A 23,099-nucleotide genomic window follows, 5' to 3' on the forward strand; every position below is an offset into this window, starting at 1 on the left:
AATACCCACGTCTTGTCAAACCGATTGAAAAATCAGTTTAGTTCATCTGCCCAGTCCTTGTCTTTCTCATTCAATGTCACTCGGCTTTTGTGGCCTGAGATGTTTTTTAGGCCCTTCCAGACACGAGTGACATTGCTGGCTTGGAGCTCCTTCTACCCTTTTCATTCTGTAGGCCTTTTTTCCCGTCTCTGATATTTCTCCTCAGTTGGATCTGCACGGCCTTCAGTTCTCTGTTCCCTGACACAAAAGGTTCAAAAACCAAAGCGCAGGTAGTAAAGTAATGTTTTTCTCTTTTTTTCTGCAAATTGTAGTGGCTAAAAACATATTACGAATTGAGACCATTTATTACAGATTTCAAGTCTTTCTAAATGCCAGTTTGAAAGTGGATGAAATGAAAAACACCAAAATTGTAGCAATTGGGCAAATTGGTTTCAAATCTTGGTTTCTTCCTTCTTTTCACAACCCACAATGGGACGTCCGTGCTATGGTTGGCGACACTTGTTGCACGTATATACCCGAAGAAGCCAATTCTATAAACATGACAAATGCTTTGTCTGTTATCAGGGACCTCAGAGATGCTATGGCCAAAGATCAACGGCCTGATCACCCGCGGAGCTTGGCCATGCTCTTTGCAGGCCCTTGGTATACGACTTTGCTTAGACTGTTTATACTGCTGACATGGATGCTTTGATCCTCTCCTCTTTCAACTAGAACTGCTTCATGTCATCACAAAGAGGGTACAGCAAGTCCTGAAGAATGAATGACTCTGTATCTTTGTGTTGTCATATTTGTTATTTTTTCAATTTTTTTTTTCCCAAGATGGCGGCGTGTGAACACGCAGCGGCTCCCCTCTCCCGGCAAATTGGCGTTTTCATGTTTATGTTTGTTAAAGTAATTATAAGTGCCTTGCATGCTGGGTCCGAGAGGACAGTAATTTCATCTGTGCTGTATGTCATGCATATTAGCATATTTGACAATAAAGCTGACTATGACTTTGACTTTGACTTTTTGTCATGATCGTGTTTTTTCTAATTTTCTTAGTCACTGGGTTGTTTCTTGTTTAAGTGTGATGGTGATCTCTATGATCACCAGTTCCCATGTTAATTACGCGATTTTGTACCAACAAATACGTGAAGGGGACACTGTGTTGTAATTTGGAATTTTATGCCATGTCGGAGTGTGGTCGCTCCTACTGGAGGGCCGAGAAGGAATTTTTGCCTCTACATTACATCAGAGGTTTTTGCATTATCCATGAGATGTCCCCGTGCCATGAGTTTATGATGATGTTCATACTGAAAACCGTTTTGATAATAATAATAATAATAATAATAATAATAATAATAATAATAATAATAATAATAATAATAATAATAATAAACACATTTTATTTCAACCCTCTTTCAAAGTCGGTCACAGACAAGCATAGATACAATAATAACTAAAATAAAACTATAAATAGAATACAATAAATAAAATACAATTATAAATAGAAACAAGAGATAGAGGTACAGAAAATGCAATTTTAAAGAGATGGGTTTTGAGATGGGATTTGTAGGTGGGAAGAGAATCGATTTTATGAATGTATGTACTGATGTTTTGAATGTGCAACAAGGGGGGCGATGTGGTCTGAACACCTTTGTGGGGCTCTCAAAAGGTCTAAATCCATTCTATTTTGCAGCATTATTTGTCTAATTTCCTCAATTTTGGTGTTTCATCCACTTTCAAACTGCCATTTACAAACACTTGAAATCTGTTATCAATTGTCTCAATTTGTAGCAGGTTTTTAGCTACTCCAATTTGTGGAAAAAGAGCTAACATTACATTACTACACGTGCTATGGTGTTGTGTTTCAACTGTTCCGGAACATCAGTTCCCCAGATGGAATCATGGGGCTTAAACGATACTCTTCTCTTAAGGTGATGGTGTACGTGACAATAAATGTGTTACCGTAACAGGTGCACATAATCCGAAAGATAGTGGGGGAATAAATGAAAACACTTTCCAACCATATAACTACCAAAGATGTGAAGATAAGGGCAAAACGGTGACAGTGTTTAGCGGTAGAATGTATAAACACCCATCATCATCCATAAAAACTAAATTTTGACCCATACCAGACATTGAAATGCATAATGGTAATCGTAACCCGCTCTCGGTCATAACATGGTTATCTGGTCCTAAAAGAGTGTCTAAACCTGGAACTATATCTCCTTTCGAAGCATTATGAAGAACCGTAAAATGTTGACCGGGTTTGTACAAAAACATTAACAATATGCAGATCTCGCCATTTTTCCTCCAAATACCTTCGATTGCACACATTGTTGTGTCACAGAATGAGGCATATAGGAACATACAAAACAATTGCTTTTTCCATTTTGCACAGTGGTTCTTTAATTTAATACCTAAATGTTCAGAAATGTTGGTTATTATGTCATTCACAAAATGTGGTCCATTAACACTCCAAATTATTCTTGGTATATCGTGTTCTGTAATGATGTGCTTGCAAAATGCTTTTGCCACTGTTAGAACATCTGGCATTTTGGCGGGAACTATTTCTACTGATTTGGTGAACGAATCAATTAGAACTAGACAGTATTTGTAGGGACCAGATGTGCTTAATTCAATGAAGTGCATGTGGACCACTTCAAAGGGGTGTGACCCTTGTGGAAATATTCCTCTTTTTGGTCATATATTACCTTGGGTATTTTTTACAGCATAACAATCAACTCCGACAAGTTTTTTTGTATATGAGTTGAAGCCTCTGGTTAAGTGGAATGTTTTTCCTGCTATAGACACCACCCCCCTGTTGAGACGTGAACATCCATGGCTCAATTTAGCCACCATAGGAAACATGTTTCTTGGTAAACATGGTTTGTTATCAATTTTATACAACCTATACTAGCGTCTGTATGGTTTTTCTTGTGTTTCTTTTGTGGTGACTTTTGTTTGCAGTATCGAGCAATATGCCCTTCTCTGCCACATGTGTAGCATCGATAACTGTCAGTTTTGTTGTACTGCAAAATTCTCCTTGTCCAACATTGGTATATCACACCCTCCATGATCTCAGCCATGGCACAGGCCATCACCAGTTTGGTTGGCAACCTCATAGTTTTCCTCGCCACCTCCTGAGCATGAATAGCCCATTCCATGAGATCAGATATCAGTGTTGTACAGAATGTTTCCGAATGAAATCCCCAATCTCTGGTGTCAAATTCTGGAGAAACGTTTGCTTAACGTTTGTTAAACGTTTGTTAACATATATGGAATCCTCATCAGCATCTCTACTCGTCCGCATCAAACAACACAGGCAAGAATATGCTCACACAAACTGTCTGAAATCTAATTAGCTGTGCAGCTAACAAAACACACAGAACACACAGCCAGAGAGAGACAAGTCCACAGACCATAACTGGCCTGGTTTCACGGCCTGGGTCGACAAAGCACCCAGGCTCCGCGGGAAGTATATTCCCACATACACTGCATCTCGCAACAGAAAAAAAATCCCTCCTTGAATTTAGCCCAGTCGCTAGAACCTGGATTTCCGACAGATTCGATACTCGGTCTCTGGCCAGGAGAACCTACCGTGACATTTAATAAAAAACCCACAACATATCTAACCTCATTGCTGACATTTGCGTTCCTTCGTACATTGTTTGAATTTCCATGTCATAAAAATGTTTTGCCCTCTCAATCATGACATTAATTTACCCCATACAAACTAATGTAGGCTAAAATATTTTAAATCATCTCTATATTACCAGTGACCCTCTGACCCCCCCCCCAAAAAAAAAAAAAAAAAAAAAAAAAATTGAGACATTTATAGAGAAACTCATCTGCTAGAAATATATATTTTGGCTGTGCACATATATGTTTTTTTTAACACAAATTGTCATTTCTTATTCGGGTTACTTCACACGCCAAGTTGGCCAAAATGAATACAAATGTAAGAAGTGTTTTTCAAACAGGCATTACAAGCATACTTGTCCTATTATTATTTTCAAATGTTTATTGAAAACCAACACATTGTCTGTGGTACTGGTGCTGTGTCGTGATTGTGCTGTACATGTGTCATCTAGGTAATGTAATTCAAAATTTTCTGTATTTGTTCTAGCCCTTAGTAAATTGCAAGTGACCCACATGCATCAGAACGTCCAGCTGGGGATCGTGCATTCCAATGTGGTGTTTGACATCTGTAGCCTGATGCTCTATGGGACTCAAGCTATTCCCATACGCCTGAAGATTCTCTTGGATCGCCTTCTTTCCGCTGTCAAACAGGATGAGGTTATCAAGATCCTTAATGCACTTGGCTGGACGTTACAGGACTACATACGGGGATATATACTCCAGGTAAAAATGAGCAGTTGGGCTGGGGTGACTCGCACTTATGTGAACATGTTTTTTAACTTTAAGTTTAACCTCTGTGTAAGTTCTCAGTCGTACATGAGTGGTCCATCGATGAAAAGACTTATTCAGCCGTCATCTGTACTTCTTTGAAGGTGTCAGACATTTTCAAAGAAGTACAGATGACGGCTGAAGAAACCTTAAGTTTAAAGCCATAACTTTTTTCTTCTCAATGGACCAAAAAATGAAAGGAGATTGAAGATTAAAAGCCACACACCACAGAAATGTCATTTTCCTTCATTTTTTAGGCACTGTCTATGAACATTCATTTTTTTTGTCTGAACCTCTTTATTCTCACCAAGGTCACAATAATAATACATTTAATGTCCACGTGCCTTTCTGAACACCCAATGACACTTTACAATTAAAACAACAATACACAGAACAAGAAAACCATAAATAAAATGATAAATGATAAAATATCTGATTTAAACTAAACCGGGAATACAATTTAAACAGAGGGGTTTTGAGGTATGATTTGAAAGTGGGAAGAGTGTCAATGTTACTTACGTTGGGTGGAAGAGAGTTCCAGAGTTTGAGAGCAGAGCGGCTGAATGCTCTGCATCCCATCGTAGTGAGACGGCCAGACGGCACACAGAGGTGGAGGGAGAATGAGAATCTTAGAGACTGAGATGGAGCAGAAATTTGAAGAAGGTCAGACAGACAGGGAAGGGGGCAAGGTTATGGATGGCTTTAAATGTAAATAAAATCATTTTGATTTCAATACGTATTTCAACAGGGAGCCAGTGGAGATGCTAGAGGACGGGGATGGTGGAGTTTTTTTGTGAGTAATTATAGACTAGTTGGAGAAATTTTTGATTGGCACCGAAGAGGAGTGAGTTGCAATAGTCGATACGGGAGGTGACGAGACTGTGGATAAGGATAGCAGTGGTGTGAGGGTTGAGAGAGGTAACGGAGACAATTGATAGGTGGTGGAAATATGGCGACTAAATTATGCTATTTATATGAAAGTGGAAAGATCGTGAGCTATCGAGGATGACACCCAGGCTCTTGACTTGAAGGGAGGGACACACGTTTGAACTGTGAATGGTGATAGAGAAATTGTTGGCTTTGTGTCGGGTGGATTTTGTCCCGACAAGGAGAAGTTCAGTTTTTCCGATGTTGAGTATGAGGAAGTTATGGGAAAACCAGGATTTAATTTCTGAGAGGGACAAAGGTGGAAGAGATGCGTCGGGTTTTCTGCAGAGGTAGAGTTGGGTGTCATCCGCCAAGCAGTTAAAGTGAATGCCAAAATTGCGGAAAATATTCCCAAGGGAAAGAAGGTAGGTAATAAAGAGAAAAGGCCCCAGGACAGACCCTTGGGGCACACCAGAAGACTCAGGAGAGGACCATGAAGTGATGGAGTTGATTTGGATAAACCAGGGGTTGGCAACCTTTACGACTCAAAGAGCCATTTGGACCCATTTACCACAGAAAAGAAAACACTGGGAGCCACAAAATCCTTTTGACATTTAAAATTAAGACAACACTGCATTTTTCATCATCATTTTTTACCTTTATATATGCATAAACAAACTATAGTGTGTTGCATTTATGAATCAATGAACTATTACAGAGAAGCCGAATTACATTTCTGCATGCAACAAAAACATTTTAAACTCTGAAAAAAAGACGTTGAGTTGAAGATTGCTTTCAAATATAATACTCAATGTCTATTTGAAAAAAAAAAGAATATTTGCAAAATGAACAATATTTATCACCTGGTTAATGTGATTTCTGCTCCTGCACCTCAGCGCACAGCCTCTGCACATCAGGGCTGTATGACGTTAACTTCATCTTCACACAGGACTGTAAGCTGTCGTCTGTCAGGCGTGAGCGATGTCTGTTTTTAAGGCGAACGAATCTGCCCACGTATCATTAAACGTTTTCTTCAGACACTTTTCTTTTCTTAGATTTATCCATAGTTGGGGTCGAAAAATTCAAGAAATCGTGCGCAATTTGGCGGTTGTGACCGGATATACGTCCACTGTCGATGGTTGTGACGTATATTATGAGCGACAAAAAAAATTTAATACGTTTTATTTTGTATTTTTTATAATCATCATAATCTTCAAATTTAGAATTACATTTTAAAAACGAACAAACTAAAATAATATACATTGAATTAAATACTCATTATTTATTTTCTAAAGCCGCAGGGAGCCGCAGCAGGGGGGTGAAAGAGCCACATGGGGCTCCGGAGCCGCGGGTTGCCGACGCCTGGGATAAACTGTGAGCGGCCAGTGAGATAGGAGTGAAACCAGTCGCAACATTAATGTAAATACCAACAGTCCAATCTCACATTTCAGCCTATCAGGGGGTTTAACTGTCCAACCACATCTTGTGAAAGTGATGCGGCCCTGTGTGTCCTGTGGTTGTGTGCAAATGACCTCCTCTAGTTCAGTCTCATCTGGGGGTGAGTCTGGAATCGAATGCGCTATGTCGAACACCGGGTCTGTCAAATGTCGGTCTGTGTGTGGATGTCATGGCCTACTGACTCACTTCTCTCACTGACATCTCGATGTGCATCGGCAAAATCACGCTCTGTAGAGAAGTGCTCATGTTCCTCTGCCTGAGCCGGAGACTGCATGACGCGGTCCTCAGTGCGCGTACTCCTGATAATCAGGAGGACGCGCACTGAGGACTGAGCTCTTGTCACTCTCACAATGTGCGTCCATGTCTGACCCATCTGAACATGAACCAGGCTCCATCTGCCCTGTGAATGTCAAGAACTCAACCGGGAGCAGTAAGTTCCTCTGTACAACATTTTCTCTGCCTGTGGCATCATCCCGGATCCTGTACACCAGGGGGGCTCATTACGTCGATCGCGATCTACCGGTCGATCGCGGAAGTAGTACTGGTCGATCGCAGCGTGACAGTAAAAAAAAAAATGTCAGCCTATCAAACGTCCCGTCACTTGATTGGCATACAGGGCAACCATTCAGATGACAACTGAATTTTTACCTTTAGGTCGCCGTGCATGCGTAAACAACGGCACTAAACGCAGCAAAATTTACAAGCTAGTCCGCGAATTACCTTACTCCTTGTTCAGAGACTTTAAAAATAAGGCAGAGATATTATCTTCAATCAAAGCTCTGCAGGTTTCAAGACATACAGTTACTCGGCGCTGTGAGCCATGGCTGAGGATTTAACCCAGCAAATGTGGAAAGACATCGGTGATTGTGAGTGTTCTCACTGCTGAAGTCCAGGGCTCATGGACACTTCTGTAACTTACTACTCACACAGGAAAAGTACCCCAACATGAGGAAATGTGCTACCTCCTTGCCTGCATTATTCGGTTTGTCAGCCTTTTCCTACATGAAGATCATTAAGTCCAAATACCGTTCCACCATGACTGATGAACATTTGGAAATGTGCTTGAGGCTGGCTGTCAGCAGCTACTGTCCGGACTATGCATCCCTGGCTGATTCAATTCAGTGCAAGTCATCAAAGTAAACTCAGGTAATTACAAAAAAAATTAATAGCTATTTATTATGTAATGTATATATAGTTATGTGTGTTGTGCAATATTGGCTTTATTAGTTATGCAAGGTACATCAACATTCATTGTACATACAAAGAATCCTTAAAACATTTGAAAATAATTATGTTTTGCATTTTTGTCATGGGTAGATCATTTTGACTTGGTTGTTTTTATAAGTAGCTCGTATGCTGAAAAAGTGTGAGCACCCCTGCTACTAAACATTGATCAATGGCTTCACAGACACCATGGTAAGGGGTGGACTCCCAACGATCCACAACTTTCTGCTTGCCCTTCTGGCCTCAATTGGCTAGCAACACCTTGTCATCTACAGCCAATGGCGACCCCTTGACTTTGCGGTTGTAGATCTGGACGTGACGGGTCTGTTCCTTGACTGCATGCTTTTGAGCTATTTGTGCAGCTTCACATAGGTCTCTTTTCAAGTTGTAAATGTGCTGATGGACTTTCTTAATGTACTTTGTCTAGTCTATCCCGACGACATTTTGATCTTTTCAGAGTCCCTGAATATATATATATATATATATATATAAATCGGCGTCTCACCCACCATGGGTGGTGTCTGTCCCCCATTTTTTTTAGCTCGGGTCCTATACCAGAGGCCAGGAAGCTTGAGGGTTCTGCGCAGTATCCGTGCTGTTCCCAGCACTGCGCTTTTCTGGACCGAGATGTTGTTCCCCGGATCTGTTGCAAACACTCGTCGAGTTTGGAGGTCACGGCCCCGAGTGCTCCGACCACCACAGGCACGACTGTCCCCTTTACCTTCCAGGCTCTCTCCAGCTCCTCTCTGAGCCATTGGTATTTCTCGATTTTCTCATGTTCCTTCTTTCTGATGTTTTCATCACTTGGGACCGCTACATCCACAACAACGGCTTTCTTTTCCCCTTTATCTATGACCACGACATCTGGTTGGTTGGCCATTACCATCTTGTCGGTCTGTATCTGGAAGTCCCACAGGATCTTTGCTCGGTCATTCTCCACCACCTTGGGAGGTGTTTCCCATTTTGACCTTGGGGTTTCCAGTCCATACTCCGCACAGATGTTTCGGTAGACTATGCCAGCCACCTGGTTATGGCGCTCCATGTAGGCTTTCCCTGCCAGCATCTTACACCCTGCAGTTATGTGTTGGATTGTCTCAGGTGCCTCTTTGCACAACCTACACCTTGGGTCTTGTCTGGTGTGGTATATCCCTGCCTCTATGGCTCTGGTGTTCAGGTCCTGCTCTTGGGCAGCCAGGATGAGTGCCTCTGTGCTGTCCTTTAGGCCAGCCCTCTCTAGCCACTGATAGGACTTATTGAGATCAGCCACTTCTGCTATGGTTCGGTGGTACATCCCGTGTAGGGGCTTTTCCTCCCATGATTGTCCCTCTTCCATCACCTCATCCTCTGTTCCCCATTGTCTGAGACATTCTCTGAGTACATCATCCGTTGGAGCCTTCTCTTTAATGTATTCATGGAGCTTGGATGTTTCATCCTGGACAGTGGCTCTCACACTCACTAGTCCCCGGCCTCCTTCCTTACGGCTTGTGTACAGTCTCAGGGTGCTGGACTTGGGATGGAACCCTCCGTGCATGGTGAGGAGTTTTCGGGTCTTAACATCCGTGGTCTGAATCTCTTCCTTTGGCCACCTTATTATTCCTGCAGGGTATCTGATCACTGGCAGGGCATAGCTGTTTATTGCCCGGGTCTTGTTCTTGCCATTGAACTGGCTTCTGAGGACTTGCCTCACTCGCTGGAGGTATTTGGTCGTCGCCGCTTTCCTTGTTGCTAGTTCGAGGTTGCCATTGGCCTGTGGTACACCGAGGTACTTGTAGCTGTTTTCAATGTCTGCTCTTGTTCCTTCAGGGAGTGAGACCCCTTTAGTGTGGACTACCTTGCCCCTTTTAGTCACCATCCGACTACATTTCTCCAGCCCGAATGACATTCCGATGTCACTGCTGTAGATCCTGGTTGTGTGGATCAGGGAGTCTATGTCCCTTTCGCTCTTAGCATACAGGTTTATGTCATCCATGTAGAGGAGGTGACTGATCGTAGCTCCATTTCTAAGGCGGTATCCCTAGCCTGTCTTGGCGATTATCTGGCTGAGGGGGTTCAGTCCTATGCAGAACAGCATTGGGGAGAGTGCATCACCTTGATATATGCCACATTTGATGCGTTAGTGGCTTGCCATTGGCTTCAGAATCAGAATCAGAATCAGAATACCTTTATTCGTCCCGCAATGGGGACATTTGCAGTCCACAGCAGCAATTGAAGAGGGATGGGGTTGGGGTGGGAGTGAAAGGATAGAAAACAAGATATTCTAAGCATAACAAAATAAAAATGTCAACTGTATACTGTGCAAATGTAGATGTGCAAAAACCGTTCTATAAACAAGACTGTACATAGTGCAGAATCAAGAGATGCATTTAGATATATTGCAACAACCCATATTTACAAGTGTCCAGTTTTTTTTTTTTTTTTTTTTTTTTTTTTCACATGTGATCATTGGGAATTGTGAAGCCTGACAGCAGTCGGTAGGAACGAGCGGCGGTACCTCTCCTTCTTGCAGCGCGGGTGTAATAGTCTCTGGCTAAAGGAGCTACCCAGAGCTGTCAGGATGGGCAGGAGGGGGTGGGAGGGGCTGTCCGTCATAGCTTTTAGTTTAGCTAGCGTCCGTCTGTTGCCCACCTCCTCAAGAGAGTCCAGCGAGCAGCCCACGACAGAACTGGCCCGCTTGACAAAGCGCTCCAGTCTTTTTCTGTCCCGGGTGGTGATGCTGCCTGACCAGCAGACAATGCCATAGTGGATGGCTGATGCCACCACAGAGTCGTAGAAAGTCTTTAGGAGTGACCCCTGAACTCCAAAAGACCTCAGTTTCCTGAGGAGGAAGAGGCGACTCTGTCCCTTTTTGATTAGGGCATCCGTGTTTGTTGTCCAGTCCAGTTTATTGTTGAGAGTAACACCCAGGTACTTGTAGGAGGTCACCCTCTCAATGTCCGAACCCTGGATGTTCAATGGTGCAGGTGACGATTGTTTCCTGCAGAAATCCACCACCAGCTCCTTGGTTTTGCCAGTGTTGATCTGGAGGTGATTCTGCTGGCACCAGTCCACAAAGTCCTTTGTCAGTCCCCTGTACTCCCTATCGTCTCCCTCTGTAATGAGGCCGACAATAGCTGAGTCGTCAGAGAACTTCTGAAGGTGGCAGGTTGGGGTGTTGTAGTTGAAGTCCGAGGTGTAGAGGGTGAAGAGGAATGGAGCCAGGACTGTTCCCTGCGGCGCTCCGGTGCTGCAGAGAAGCCTGTCCGACTCACAGTTCTTTACCCTCACGTACTGTGGCCTGTTTGTGAGGTAGTCTGTAATCCAGGATGTGAGGTGATGGTCGACTCCGGCATGCTGCAGCTTGTCCCCCAGTAGACTGGGCTGGATGGTGTTGAAGGCACTGGAGAAATCGAAGAATGTGATCCTCACCGTGCTCCCAGCATTCTCCAGGTGCAGCAACGCCGTATGGAGGAGGTAGATGATGGCATCCTCCACACCGATGCTGGGCTGGTAGGCAAACTGCAGCGGGTCCAGCGATGAGCTTGCCAGCGGTCGCAGGTGGGCGAGGACGAGTCTCTCCAGCGTCTTCATCAGGTGAGACGTCAGCGCCACCGGTCTGTAGCTGTTGAGCTCTTTGGGGTTGGCAATCTTGGGCACTGGGACCAGGCATGACGTTTTCCACAGCTGTGGAACTCTGCCCAGCTTCAGGCTCAGGTTGAACAAGTGCTGGACAATGTCACACAGCTGGTCGGAGCAGGTCTTGAGGAGTCGGGAACTGATGTCATCCGGACCTGCTGCCTTCCTCACCTTCATCCTCCTCAGTTGGTTCCTCACCTGCGCAGTTGTGACAGACAGGCAGGAACCAGGAGGCAGAGTGGCGGCTGAGGGTGTGGCAACGGTTGGGAGGGCAGATGTTGGTTGTGGAAAGCTGGTCGTGAGAGGGGGCAGGGAGGGTAAGGCCACAGTGAGAGTTGGTGCAGGTGCAGCTACAGGTGAAGTTGACGGTGGGCCGGGGGCGGCTGGCGTCTTGTCAAACCGATTGAAAAAGCGGTTGAGTTCATCTGCCCAGTCCTTGTCTTTTTCGTTCAATGTCACTGGGCTTTTGTGGCCTGAGATGTTTTTCAGGCCCTTCCAGACACCAGCGACATTGCTGGCTTGCAGCTGCTCCTCCATTTTCATCCTGTAGGCCTTCTTCCGCCTGTGGTACACCGAGGTACTTGTAGCTGTTTTCAATGTCTGCTCTTGTTCCTTCAGGGAGTGAGACCCCTTTAGTGTGGACTACCTTGCCCCTTTTAGTCACCATCCGACTACATTTCTCCAGCCCGAAAGACATTCCGATGTCACTGCTGTAGATCCTGGTTGTGTGGATCAGGGAGTCTATGTCCCTTTCGCTCTTAGCATACAGGTTTATGTCATCCATGTAGAGGAGGTGACTGATCGTAGCTCCATTTCTGAGGCGGTATCCCTAGCCTGTCTTGGCGATTATCTGGCTGAGGGGGTTCAGTCCTATGCAGAACAGCATTGGGGAGAGTGCATCACCTTGATATATGCCACATTTGATGCGTTAGTGGCTTGCCATTGGCTTCAGAATCAGAATCAGAATCAGAATACCTTTATTCGTCCCGCAATGGGGAAATTTGCAGTCCACAGCAGCAATTGAAGAGGGATGGGGTTGGGGTGGGAGTGAAAGGATAGAAAACAAGATATTCTAAGCATAACAAAATAAAAATGTCAACTGTATACTGTGCAAATGTAGATGTGCAAAAACCGTTCTATAAACAAGACTGTACATAGTGCAGAATCAAGAGATGCATTTAGATATATTGCAACAACCCATATTTACAAGTGTCCAGTTTTTTTTTTTTTTTTTTTTTTTTTTTTCACATGTGATCATTGGGAATTGTGAAGCCTGACAGCAGTCGGTAGGAACGAGCGGCGGTACCTCTCCTTCTTGCAGCGCGGGTGTAATAGTCTCTGGCTAAAGGAGCTACCCAGAGCTGTCAGGATGGGCAGGAGGGGGTGGGAGGGGCTGTCCGTCATAGCTTTTAGTTTAGCTAGCGTCCGTCTGTTGCCCACCTCCTCAAGAGAGTCCAGCGAGCAGCCCACGACAGAACTGGCCCGCTTGACAAAGCGCTCCAGTCTTTTTCTGTCCCGGGTGGTGATGCTGCCTGACCAGCAGACAATGCCATAGTGGATGGCTGATGCCACCACAGAGTCGTAGAAAGTCTTTAGGAGTGACCCCTGAACTCCAAAAGACCTCAGTTTCCTGAGGAGGAAGAGGCGACTCTGTCCCTTTTTGATTAGGGCATCCGTGTTTGTTGTCCAGTCCAGTTTATTGTTGAGAGTAACACCCAGGTACTTGTAGGAGGTCACCCTCTCAATGTCCGAACCCTGGATGTTCAATGGTGCAGGTGACGATTGTTTCCTGCAGAAATCCACCACCAGCTCCTTGGTTTTGCCAGTGTTGATCTGGAGGTGATTCTGCTGGCACCAGTCCACAAAGTCCTTTGTCAGTCCCCTGTACTCCCTATCGTCTCCCTCTGTAATGAGGCCGACAATAGCTGAGTCGTCAGAGAACTTCTGAAGGTGGCAGGTTGGGGTGTTGTAGTTGAAGTCCGAGGTGTAGAGGGTGAAGAGGAATGGAGCCAGGACTGTTCCCTGCGGCGCTCCGGTGCTGCAGAGAAGCCTGTCCGACTCACAGTTCTTTACCCTCACGTACTGTGGCCTGTTTGTGAGGTAGTCTGTAATCCAGGATGTGAGGTGATGGTCGACTCCGGCATGCTGCAGCTTGTCCCCCAGTAGACTGGGCTGGATGGTGTTGAAGGCACTGGAGAAATCGAAGAATGTGATCCTCACCGTGCTCCCAGCATTCTCCAGGTGCAGCAACGCCGTATGGAGGAGGTAGATGATGGCATCCTCCAGACCGATGCTGGGCTGGTAGGCAAACTGCAGCGGGTCCAGCGATGAGCTTGCCAGCGGTCGCAGGTGGGCGAGGACGAGTCTCTCCAGCGTCTTCATCAGGTGAGACGTCAGCGCCACCGGTCTGTAGCTGTTGAGCTCTTTGGGGTTGGCAATCTTGGGCACTGGGACCAGGCATGACGTTTTCCACAGCTGTGGAACTCTGCCCAGCTTCAGGCTCAGGTTGAACAAGTGCTGGACAATGTCACACAGCTGGTCGGAGCAGGTCTTGAGGAGTCCTCTCTGATCTTCCTCCTCAGTTGGATCTGCACGACCTTCAGTTCCTCTCTGTTGCCCGACACAAAAGCCCTTTTCTTCTCCTTCAGGAGGACTTTTATGTCGGGATTAATCCATGGTTTATTGTTGGCAAAACACCGCACAGTCCTGGTGGGTACGGTGTTTTGTTCACAAAAGTTAATGTAGTCTGTGATGGTGTTGGTGAGTGAGTCAATGTCTTCCCCATGAATCTCAGTAAAGAGCTCCCACCTGGTTGAATCAAAACAGTCCCGCAGAGCTTCTTCAGCTTCTGTGGACCATCTTTTGATCGTGCGGGTCACAGCTGGTTGCCTCTGGACAAGGGGTTTGTACACAGGCTGGAGATAAACCATATTGTGGTCTGCTCTTCCGAGAGGGGGGAGGGGGGAGGGTTTGTATGCATCCTTGGCGTTTGAATAAAATAGGTCCAATATGTTATTGTCTCTGGTGGCACAAGTTACATACTGTGTGAATGTTGGGAGGGAGAATTTCAGGGAAATGTGATTGAAGTCCCCTGAGATGATAAACAAGGCGTTGGGGGACTGGGTTTGCAGCTTGTTTACAACAGATATGAGGGCATCGGAGGCAGCGCCGCCATTTGCCGTAGGGGGAATGTACGTCGTCACGGCTATGACGTGTGAGAATTCCCGTGGCAGGTAATGCGGCCGAAGGCTAACGGCTAGCAGCTCGATGTCCCGAGTGCAAAGTTTTTCCTTCACCGTGATGTGCCCAGGATTGCACAATTTGTCATTCACAAATACAGCAATCCCCCCTCCTTTCTGCTTACCGCTGCCTTCATTTCTGTCCGCTCGTACGAGTTGGAAGCCCTCCAACTCTGCGTGGGCGTCCGGAGTGATTGCCGAAAGCCATGTCTCCGTGACGAGTAGCAAGCTGGCTTCCCGGTACTCCCTCTGATGTCGCGTTAGCGCCGCCAGCTCGTCCATTTTATTTGGGATTTTTCTTGCCAAACATCATATTCATAAATCTAAATTTTGTGGGAGGAAACCACTATTTGTAATATTTCAAAATGAAATGAAACTATATCAGAAAAGAATTCAACCATCTGCCGACCCAAATGCTATCAAAACACATGATTTGTTGATGAAATATGGCATAGGATGATGTGCTTGCCGAAATCATCTGGTGTCCCCCCCCCCCCTCTCTTTTTTTTGTCAATTTCACTATGTTGTGCAGACTCGATGGAATGTTAAAACCCCTGGCACCCCCCTTCCCCGCTCTCTCTCTCTTCTATTTTGTTCTTCTCTCCTCTTCTTTCTTCTTGTAAAATGATTATCTGTCAGGAACTTCTATTTCCTGTGCGATCAGGTACTGTCTCATACGCGATTATGTCACCTAATGTATGTTGCCAACTATTTGGAAAATATCAAGTATGCAGAAAGATTTGCTGAGACGCACCTCAGATGTACTTTTAGAAGCTCCACAAGCTATTCAAAACCAATGGTTTTGTTTACTTTTGTTGTGTTTTAGCGATCTCACGTTCCCCATGATGACGGACGGGAGAACGTGTCGGTATTTCCTCGTTCTTTTCCGGCGATCTTTCCCGGCCCGACATCCTCGTTTCCTCCTCTTCAATTCATCGGGGATGTCTGGTGCGGCGGCCGCTAGTCCGCTATTAGCCCGCCACGCTAGTAGCTGGTCTCGACTGTAAACAATGGGATTCCGCGTGCGCGTGGATTCCTCGTTCACAGGAGCGATGAAAAAGTAAAAAATAACGGCGATGAGCAAAAGAAAAGATGCCCATCTCCTCTCCGTAGGTTTATGGAGCGAGATCAGGCAAAACAAAAACGGAAAAGTAAAGAAGTGAAAAAGTAGACAAGAAAGGGAAAGAGCTGCTGTGGAGGCAGCCACACAGGGGGGCGCCAAGTGTGGTTTTCCACATCCTCATCGAGTTTGCAATGAAGGCTCTCAGGGTCCTGTTGACCTTATACAACTCCAAGCATTCAGTGATCCATGTGTGTGGCATCGAGTCATATGCTTTCTTGTAATCAATCCAGGCTGTGCATAGGTTGGTATGTCGGGACCTGCAGTCTTGAGCGACTGTTCTGTCAACCAGCAGCTGATGTTTGGCACCTCTAGTATCTCTACTAATGCCTTTCTGTGCTTTGCTCATGTATTGATCCATGTGTCCACTTATCTTAGCCGCAATGATGCCTGACATGAGCTTCCATGTTGTGGAGAGGCAAGTTATTGGCCGATAGTTTGAAAGAACTGCACCCTTTGAGGAATCCTTCATGATCAGGATTGTTCGCCCTTCGGTTAGCCCTCCTGGGTGAGTCCCATCCATCAGCAACTGGTTCATTTGTGCTGCTAGGCGCTCGTGGAGAGCTGTGAGTTTCTTTAGCCAGTAGGTGTGGACCATATCCGGGCCTGGTGCCGTCCAGTTTTTCATACCTGAGACTCTTCCTTGTATATCTGCCGCTGTGATGGTAACTGGGTTCTGTTCAGGGAAGTTGCTGTGCTCTTCTTTCTGTGTCACCAGCCATTGTGCACTGCTGTTATGTGCGACCTCCTTCTCCCATATGCCTTTCCAGTATCTTTCAGTTTCCAGCCTTGGAGGGTCTGGTCTGCTCTGCTGTTAGAACCCTGCCACTGAGCGTACACTTTCGCAGGTTGTGTTGCGAACAACCTGTTTATTCTTCTGTCCTCATTCTCTTTCGTGTACCTCTTTAGGCGACTGGACAAGGCCTGGAGCCTTTGTTTGGCAGTTTCGAGTGCTTCAGGTATGGTTATCTGCATGTACCTCTTGGGTATTGGCCTTTTATTCACACCTCTCTGGATCTCCGTCAATTGGCTCACATCTTTCCGAGCCGCCTTGATCTTGGCCTCCAACCTTCTTTTCCAAGGTGGCTAATGAATCTCGTGGCTCTCATGGTTGCTCTTGTACCCGAGCATCTCTAGTATCACTGATGCTGAGGTGTATATCAGCTCATTGGTTTCCGTGATCGTTCCGGTCGGGATCGTTCCGGGATCGTTCTCTAGTCAACCCTAGTCAGAGAGAGGGGTTACATGCGGGATATATATATATATATATATATATATATATATATATATATATATATATATATATATATATATATATATATATACCCGCAACCTATCTAACCTCATGGCTGATATTTGCGTTCCTTTGTACATTGTTTGAATTCCATGTCATATGTCATAAAAATGTTTTGCCCTCTCCATCATGACATTAATTTACCCCATACAAACTAGTGTAGGCTAAAATATTTTAAATCATCTCTATATTACCAGTGACCCTCTGACCCCCCCTCCCCCTATATATATGTGTAAGCTCTCAGTCGTACAGGAGTGGTCCATCGATGAGAAGGTTTCTTCAGCCGTCATCTGTACAAATGTGAAGGTTTCTGACGTTTCGCCTCCTATCCAAGAGGCTTCGTCAGCGAACTAAAGTCTGACTGGTCGTATCGGCCCCATTTATATATCCCTAATGTCCAGACATGGTGGCGCCGGACACAGCTATGATAGGTCCCTACTCTCAGGTTGGCGGGGCAGAGGACCCCTCCCTGTGGCCCCACTGAATGTTCCTACATTCCTGACTAACGACTGGCCTATTACCCCCACTCCCACCGGTATCACCTCATCAGCATAACGACCCTCATCAGCATTACGAAAGTTGCCTAACCTGTTTTGCCTAAGCAGGCTATTGTATGAACGATCCAAATTGAACCTCACCCCACCAGACCGGTTTAATGAAGGATTTTGTTGTTTTATAAGAATCGCTTCTTTTACCCCCCTTTCAAACCATCTATGTTCTTTCGCTAAGATTTTAACCTCATTGTCGTCAAATGAGTGGTTGCTCGCTTTTAGGTGCAAATGTACTGCCGATTGAGGTCCATTTATATTATCCCTGCGATGTTGATAAAGTCTTTTTTTGAGAATTTGTTGAGTCTCCCCAATGTACTGCTCTTTACAATTTTCATTCTTACAATGTATGGAATAAACTACATTACTTTGTTTTTCATTTGGTAGCCTATCTTTTGGATGCACTAATTTTTGCCTTAACGTGTTTATCGGTTTGAAATAAGTAGGAATTTTATGTTGCCAAAGGACTCTTTGTAATTTATATATATATATATATATATATATATATATATATATATATATATATATATATATATATATATATATATATATATATATATATATATATATATATATATATATATATCACCATCATCACCAAATACTCGAAATGTCCCAATGTTGTCTTAAATGCGGTCTTCCATTTGTCCCCCTCCTGGATGCGGACCAGGTGATACACGCCCCGGAGGTCCAATTTAGTAAAGATGGTCTGGACTGCAGGGATGTGAAGGCCGAGTCAATCAGAGCAAGCGGGTATTTATTCTTTATCGCGATGTCATTGAGCCCGCGATTATCTACGCACGGGCGCAGGTACTTGTCCTTCTTTCCGATAAAGGAAATTTCCGCTCCCAGTGGGGACCGAGATGGACGGCTAAGTCAAGCCGCGAGGGAGGTGTTAATGTAGTCCCTCAGGGCCTTCTGTTCCAGCTGGGAAGCCTGGTACAGCCGGGAGTTGGGAAGCGGAGCACCAGCCTGGAGCTCCATGGCACAATCATAGGGCCGATGTGGTGGCAGGGACTGAGCACGGTCCTTGCTAAAGGCCTGCCGCAAATCATGGTAGCAGGAAGTGACCCCCTCAAGGCAAATGGCCTCAATAGGCTTGCATTGGGAGAGGTTATGCCCGCCAGCGGCCGATCTGATGCAGTGCGCATGGCAGAGGGGACTCCAGCCTTGTATTGACGGTCCCTCCCACGAAATACACGATTTGTGCGTTTTTAGCCATGTTAGACCGAGGATGACCGGTGCGTTTTGGCTTGGCATGAGGTAAAACCCGTGATCCTCAGCGTGATTGCCCGATAATTCAAGCTTACAGGACAACCGACGCCTTCAGAGAAGTTGTGTCCATAATTTGTAAAATCGCTTTAAAGGACTTCTTCTGAGCATATTTTACAAAGATTCCACAGCATATACTGCATTTTCACGACCATAAGACGCATAGAAACATCTCAGATTTTTTTTCAAAATGTGCGGTGCACCCTGTAGTGCGGACGTACTAGAGGCCACCATGAGGAGGACGTGGTAGAGAACATGAGGGGGGATGTGTGGGCGTGGTTTGTGTATACAAGAACAGGTATGTGCTTTTTGCAGAACATTGCTGTTTTAACAACTCAGAAAATAGCAAAGAGACATGGTTACGAAGCTCAGTTTAAACTGAAGGCTTTCCAAGGAGGTCTGTCTCGGTGCTGGCGTTTTATTAAACTGTGCCATTTTTCCATCCGGGCCAGGACTACGGCAGCGCAGCAACGTCCGGCGAATTATTCTGAAAAGCTGCCGAAAAGGCTTCGTTTCCTGTTGTGCTTGGCTCCCATGCTAACGGAGAGAAACTCCCGCCGATGGTGATTTTTAAAAGAAAGACTGCCTAAAGAGACATTTCCAGCAGGCGTTAAGGCAAACGAAAAGGGCTGGATTTTATGCCACAGTTTGCCAATGGATTGTGGATGCTTGGGGTAACGTGTCTGCTGGGAAGGTGGTTCGAGCTTACGGAAAAGCCGGCATAATTTCCGAGGAGCCACACAGCACAGAAAGTGACTGACCGTCAGGAAAGCGAACCTGCCACATTGGTTTAGCGTTGGTCCAAGCCTACCCCAACTTGACACGAGCGTACCGAGAACCATGGGGATAATCACTTCCATTTTGTCGTGCTTTATTCACTAGGACGGCTAGTGGAAACGAAACTATTCCTGCAGCATGTAGAGCCAGGCAGGCCACGGGATGTGCCATGTTTGGGCCTTTATCTGATGTCGCTGGATAGAATAATGGAGTTTGGCAGGCGGGAGGAGTGGGGGGCTTCACGTGTGTCATCTGGATTGCCCCCACGAGTCCATACAGGAAGATGTTGACCCAGCCCATAGCTAGTTAGTAGGATCAAAGCTTGCTTCTTCTGTGGGTACGGGTTTGGCACCGCCCGTCTTCCACCTACTCAGGATCCGGTTGGTGAATGACCTTGCAATGACTTTGGTGCACACGGGTAGTTTTGTCTCCGTTTTCTGCCTGAACCTTGTACACTGGTCCATCTCCCATTCTTTCAGTGACCCTGTGGACTTTTTCCTCCCAGTAAGCCCGGAGCTTGCCAGGTCCACCCCTCTCAGATAGGTTCCTGACAAGTACACGATCCCCTGGCTGGAGTGCAATGCCTTTAACACCACAGTAATAGTATTTCTTCCTTTTTTCAGAGCTCTTTTGACTGTTCTCGGAGGCAATTCTGTAAGCATCTTGCATTCGACAGGCCCACTACGTCGATGGGCAACCGGGGAGACCTTCCATAGAGGAGGAAGAACGGTGAATAGCCAGTGGACTCATGTCTTGTACAGTTGTACGCATGAACTACATGAGGCAAATAGTCTTTCCACTCAGCGTTCCTTTCTTCTTGGATAGTGCGTAGCATCTGTAACAATGTTCTATTCAGACGTTCTACAGGGTTGCTCTGCGGATGGTATGGGGTGGTTCGGGAATGCGCAATGCCAGACAACTGTTGAAGCCGCTGGAATAGACTGTTTTCAAACTCCCGACCTTGATCATGATGTAGTCTCTCTGGATAAGCGAACCGTGGAATAAAATCACTAAAGATTTTCTCAGCAGCAACCTTGCCTGACTTGTTCTTAGTCGGGTAGGCTTGTGCAAAACGAGTAAAGTGGTCTACCAGGACTAGAATATACTCATAGCCTCCTTTACTTGGCTCCAGATGGAGATAATCAATAGAAATGAGCTCAAATGGGGCACTAGTAGTTAGCAGTTTTTTTGACAACGATACTAGTGCAGCGTGTTCTACCGGAAACAAATTCCTTGTGTGTTCTACATACTTGGCAATAAAGATGATTCTGATTCTGATTCTGATTCTGATGTTGCCCATGGGTGCTTTTTCCGGAATGGCGGGTCGTTTCTGTTTAATGCAGGAACACTGGCGAATGACGTAGTTGTCTATTTCGTGCTGCATGAATGGCCAATAGAACCTCTGCCTTGCAAGGTTGATCACCTTGTCACCTCCAACATGACCCATGTCATCATGCAGGTGTTTAAGCACCGTCGACTTCAGCTTACTAGAGAGAACGAGCTGTTTCCATTTCCCCGCCTGTCTGTATAAAATCCCCTTGTCCAGTTTCAGTCTATTCCATTCGTGTACTAGTCTCCTTGCCTCTGGTCCCATTTGTCTTTTATCTTTGTCATTGGGGTTCCATCCCCTCCTCTTCAGTGTCATTACCTCAGAGATTGACGCATCCTCTTCCTGAGCAGCTCTGATATCATCTGGAGTGATAACGGGGACTGTCACCGGAAGAAAATCCTCACCATCAGAGGTGAGTTGCAACACCGCCATCCATGGCACATCCTCCTCAGCCACAGCCATGTCCCCCTGCCATATGGTGGAAACCACGTCTGGGGGCAAAGTTTCAGTGTACTCCTCTGTGTGTCCCTCCAACTTAACTGGATAACGCGACAGTGTGTCGGCAGCAGCATTCGCCTTGCCTGGCCTGTACTTTATTGTAAAGTGGAAATCCGCCAATTCACCCACCCAGCGATGTCCGGCAGAGTTTGGCCGTGCTTAGTACGTATGCGAGAGGGTTATTGTCCGTGTACACAGTGAATGTGGGTGCATAGTAGAGATAATCTCGAAATTTGTCGCAGATTGCCCACTTCAACGCCAGAAACTCAAGCTTTCCAGAATGGAGATGATAATTTTTCTCTGAAGGTGAGAGTGTTCTGGATCCATAAGCAACAACGCGAAGTTTATCTCCCTGCTGCTGATAAAGCACAGCCCCCAGACCTTCATTGGATGTGTCCGTATTTAACACAAAGGGCAGATTAAAGTCTGGGTAGGCTAAAATAGGTGGACCAGTCAATACATCTACCAGGCGGGAGACCACAGCACTGTGTTCGGGGCCCCACTGAACAGGGTTACCAGAGGGAAGCTGGCCTAACTTGGTGACTTTCCTTTGGCGTGCAGCGGTGTTGTGAACTGGCCTCTGGTCAGGCTGAGTTGCCCCCTCTACCAGTTTAAACAGCGGCCGTGCAATCCTGGCAAAGTCCTGTACGAAGGATCTATAGTAGCCCAAGAACCCCAATAGAGCTCTGAGTTCCCCTACATTGCGTGGTTCTCTCTCTTTTAACTGAAAAACGGCTTCCAGGTCTTTAGGGTCTATGCGGACACCATCACTTGACACGATACGACCCAAGTACCTCACTTGTCGTCTGAACAGTTCACATTTATTCGGACGTAGCTTTATGCCATGCTCCCGCAGCCGGTTAAGCACTTTCCTCAGGTCCTCTACGTGTTCATGAAATGATTTTGAAAAGCAGAGCACGTCATCCAGATAAGGAGAGCAGCATTCGTCCCTCAGGCCATCAAGAACCTCCTCCATACATCTTTGAAAGGCTGCTGGCACATTAGTTAGGCCAAATGGGAGGCGGAGCCACTCGTACAGCCCCCAAGGGGTGCTGAAAGCCGTTAGATGCCTGGAACTGTCATCAACAAAGCCCTGGTGGTAAGCGCTGCCTTGGTCAAGTATTGAGAACCAAGAGTAGCCCCCCAGGTTATCTAGCAGATCTTGAATGCGTGGGAGTGGATGACGATCAGGGACAGTTTTGCGATTTAGCTCCCTAAAGTCAACGCACAGACGCAAGCTTTTATCTTTTTTTCTAACACAGACGACAGGAGATGAGTATGCTGAAGTGGATTTTCTTATCCAACCATGGTGAAGTAGGTTTTGCACATAGTCTTTCACCTCTTGATAAAGGGGTTTTGGAATGGCATTGTAACGCTTTTGCACCGGCGTGTTGTCAGTGAGTTGAATCTTGAGTTGCAGGTTTGGAATGCAACCTATATCAGCATCACCTCTTGCAAAGACATCTGA

At 45.8% G+C, this 23,099-nt stretch overlaps 1 protein-coding gene across 1 annotated transcript in view; it reads left to right on the forward strand.

Annotated features, from left to right (window-relative positions):
* LOC148900215 (zinc finger protein basonuclin-1-like) overlaps nt 1-23,099 on the forward strand; it is an 81,233-nt gene that overhangs the window by 44,698 nt on the left and 13,436 nt on the right. Inside the window, 1 exon segment of the mRNA XM_088993030.1 lies at nt 4,112-4,347. Coding sequence (XP_088849156.1) covers nt 4,112-4,347 — 236 coding nt within the window.

This window comes from Hippocampus bargibanti, linkage group LG03, assembly GCF_051943395.1.
Source record: "Hippocampus bargibanti isolate YZ-2025 linkage group LG03, ASM5194339v1, whole genome shotgun sequence".
In the NCBI taxonomy this organism is placed as follows: domain Eukaryota; kingdom Metazoa; phylum Chordata; class Actinopteri; order Syngnathiformes; family Syngnathidae; genus Hippocampus; species Hippocampus bargibanti.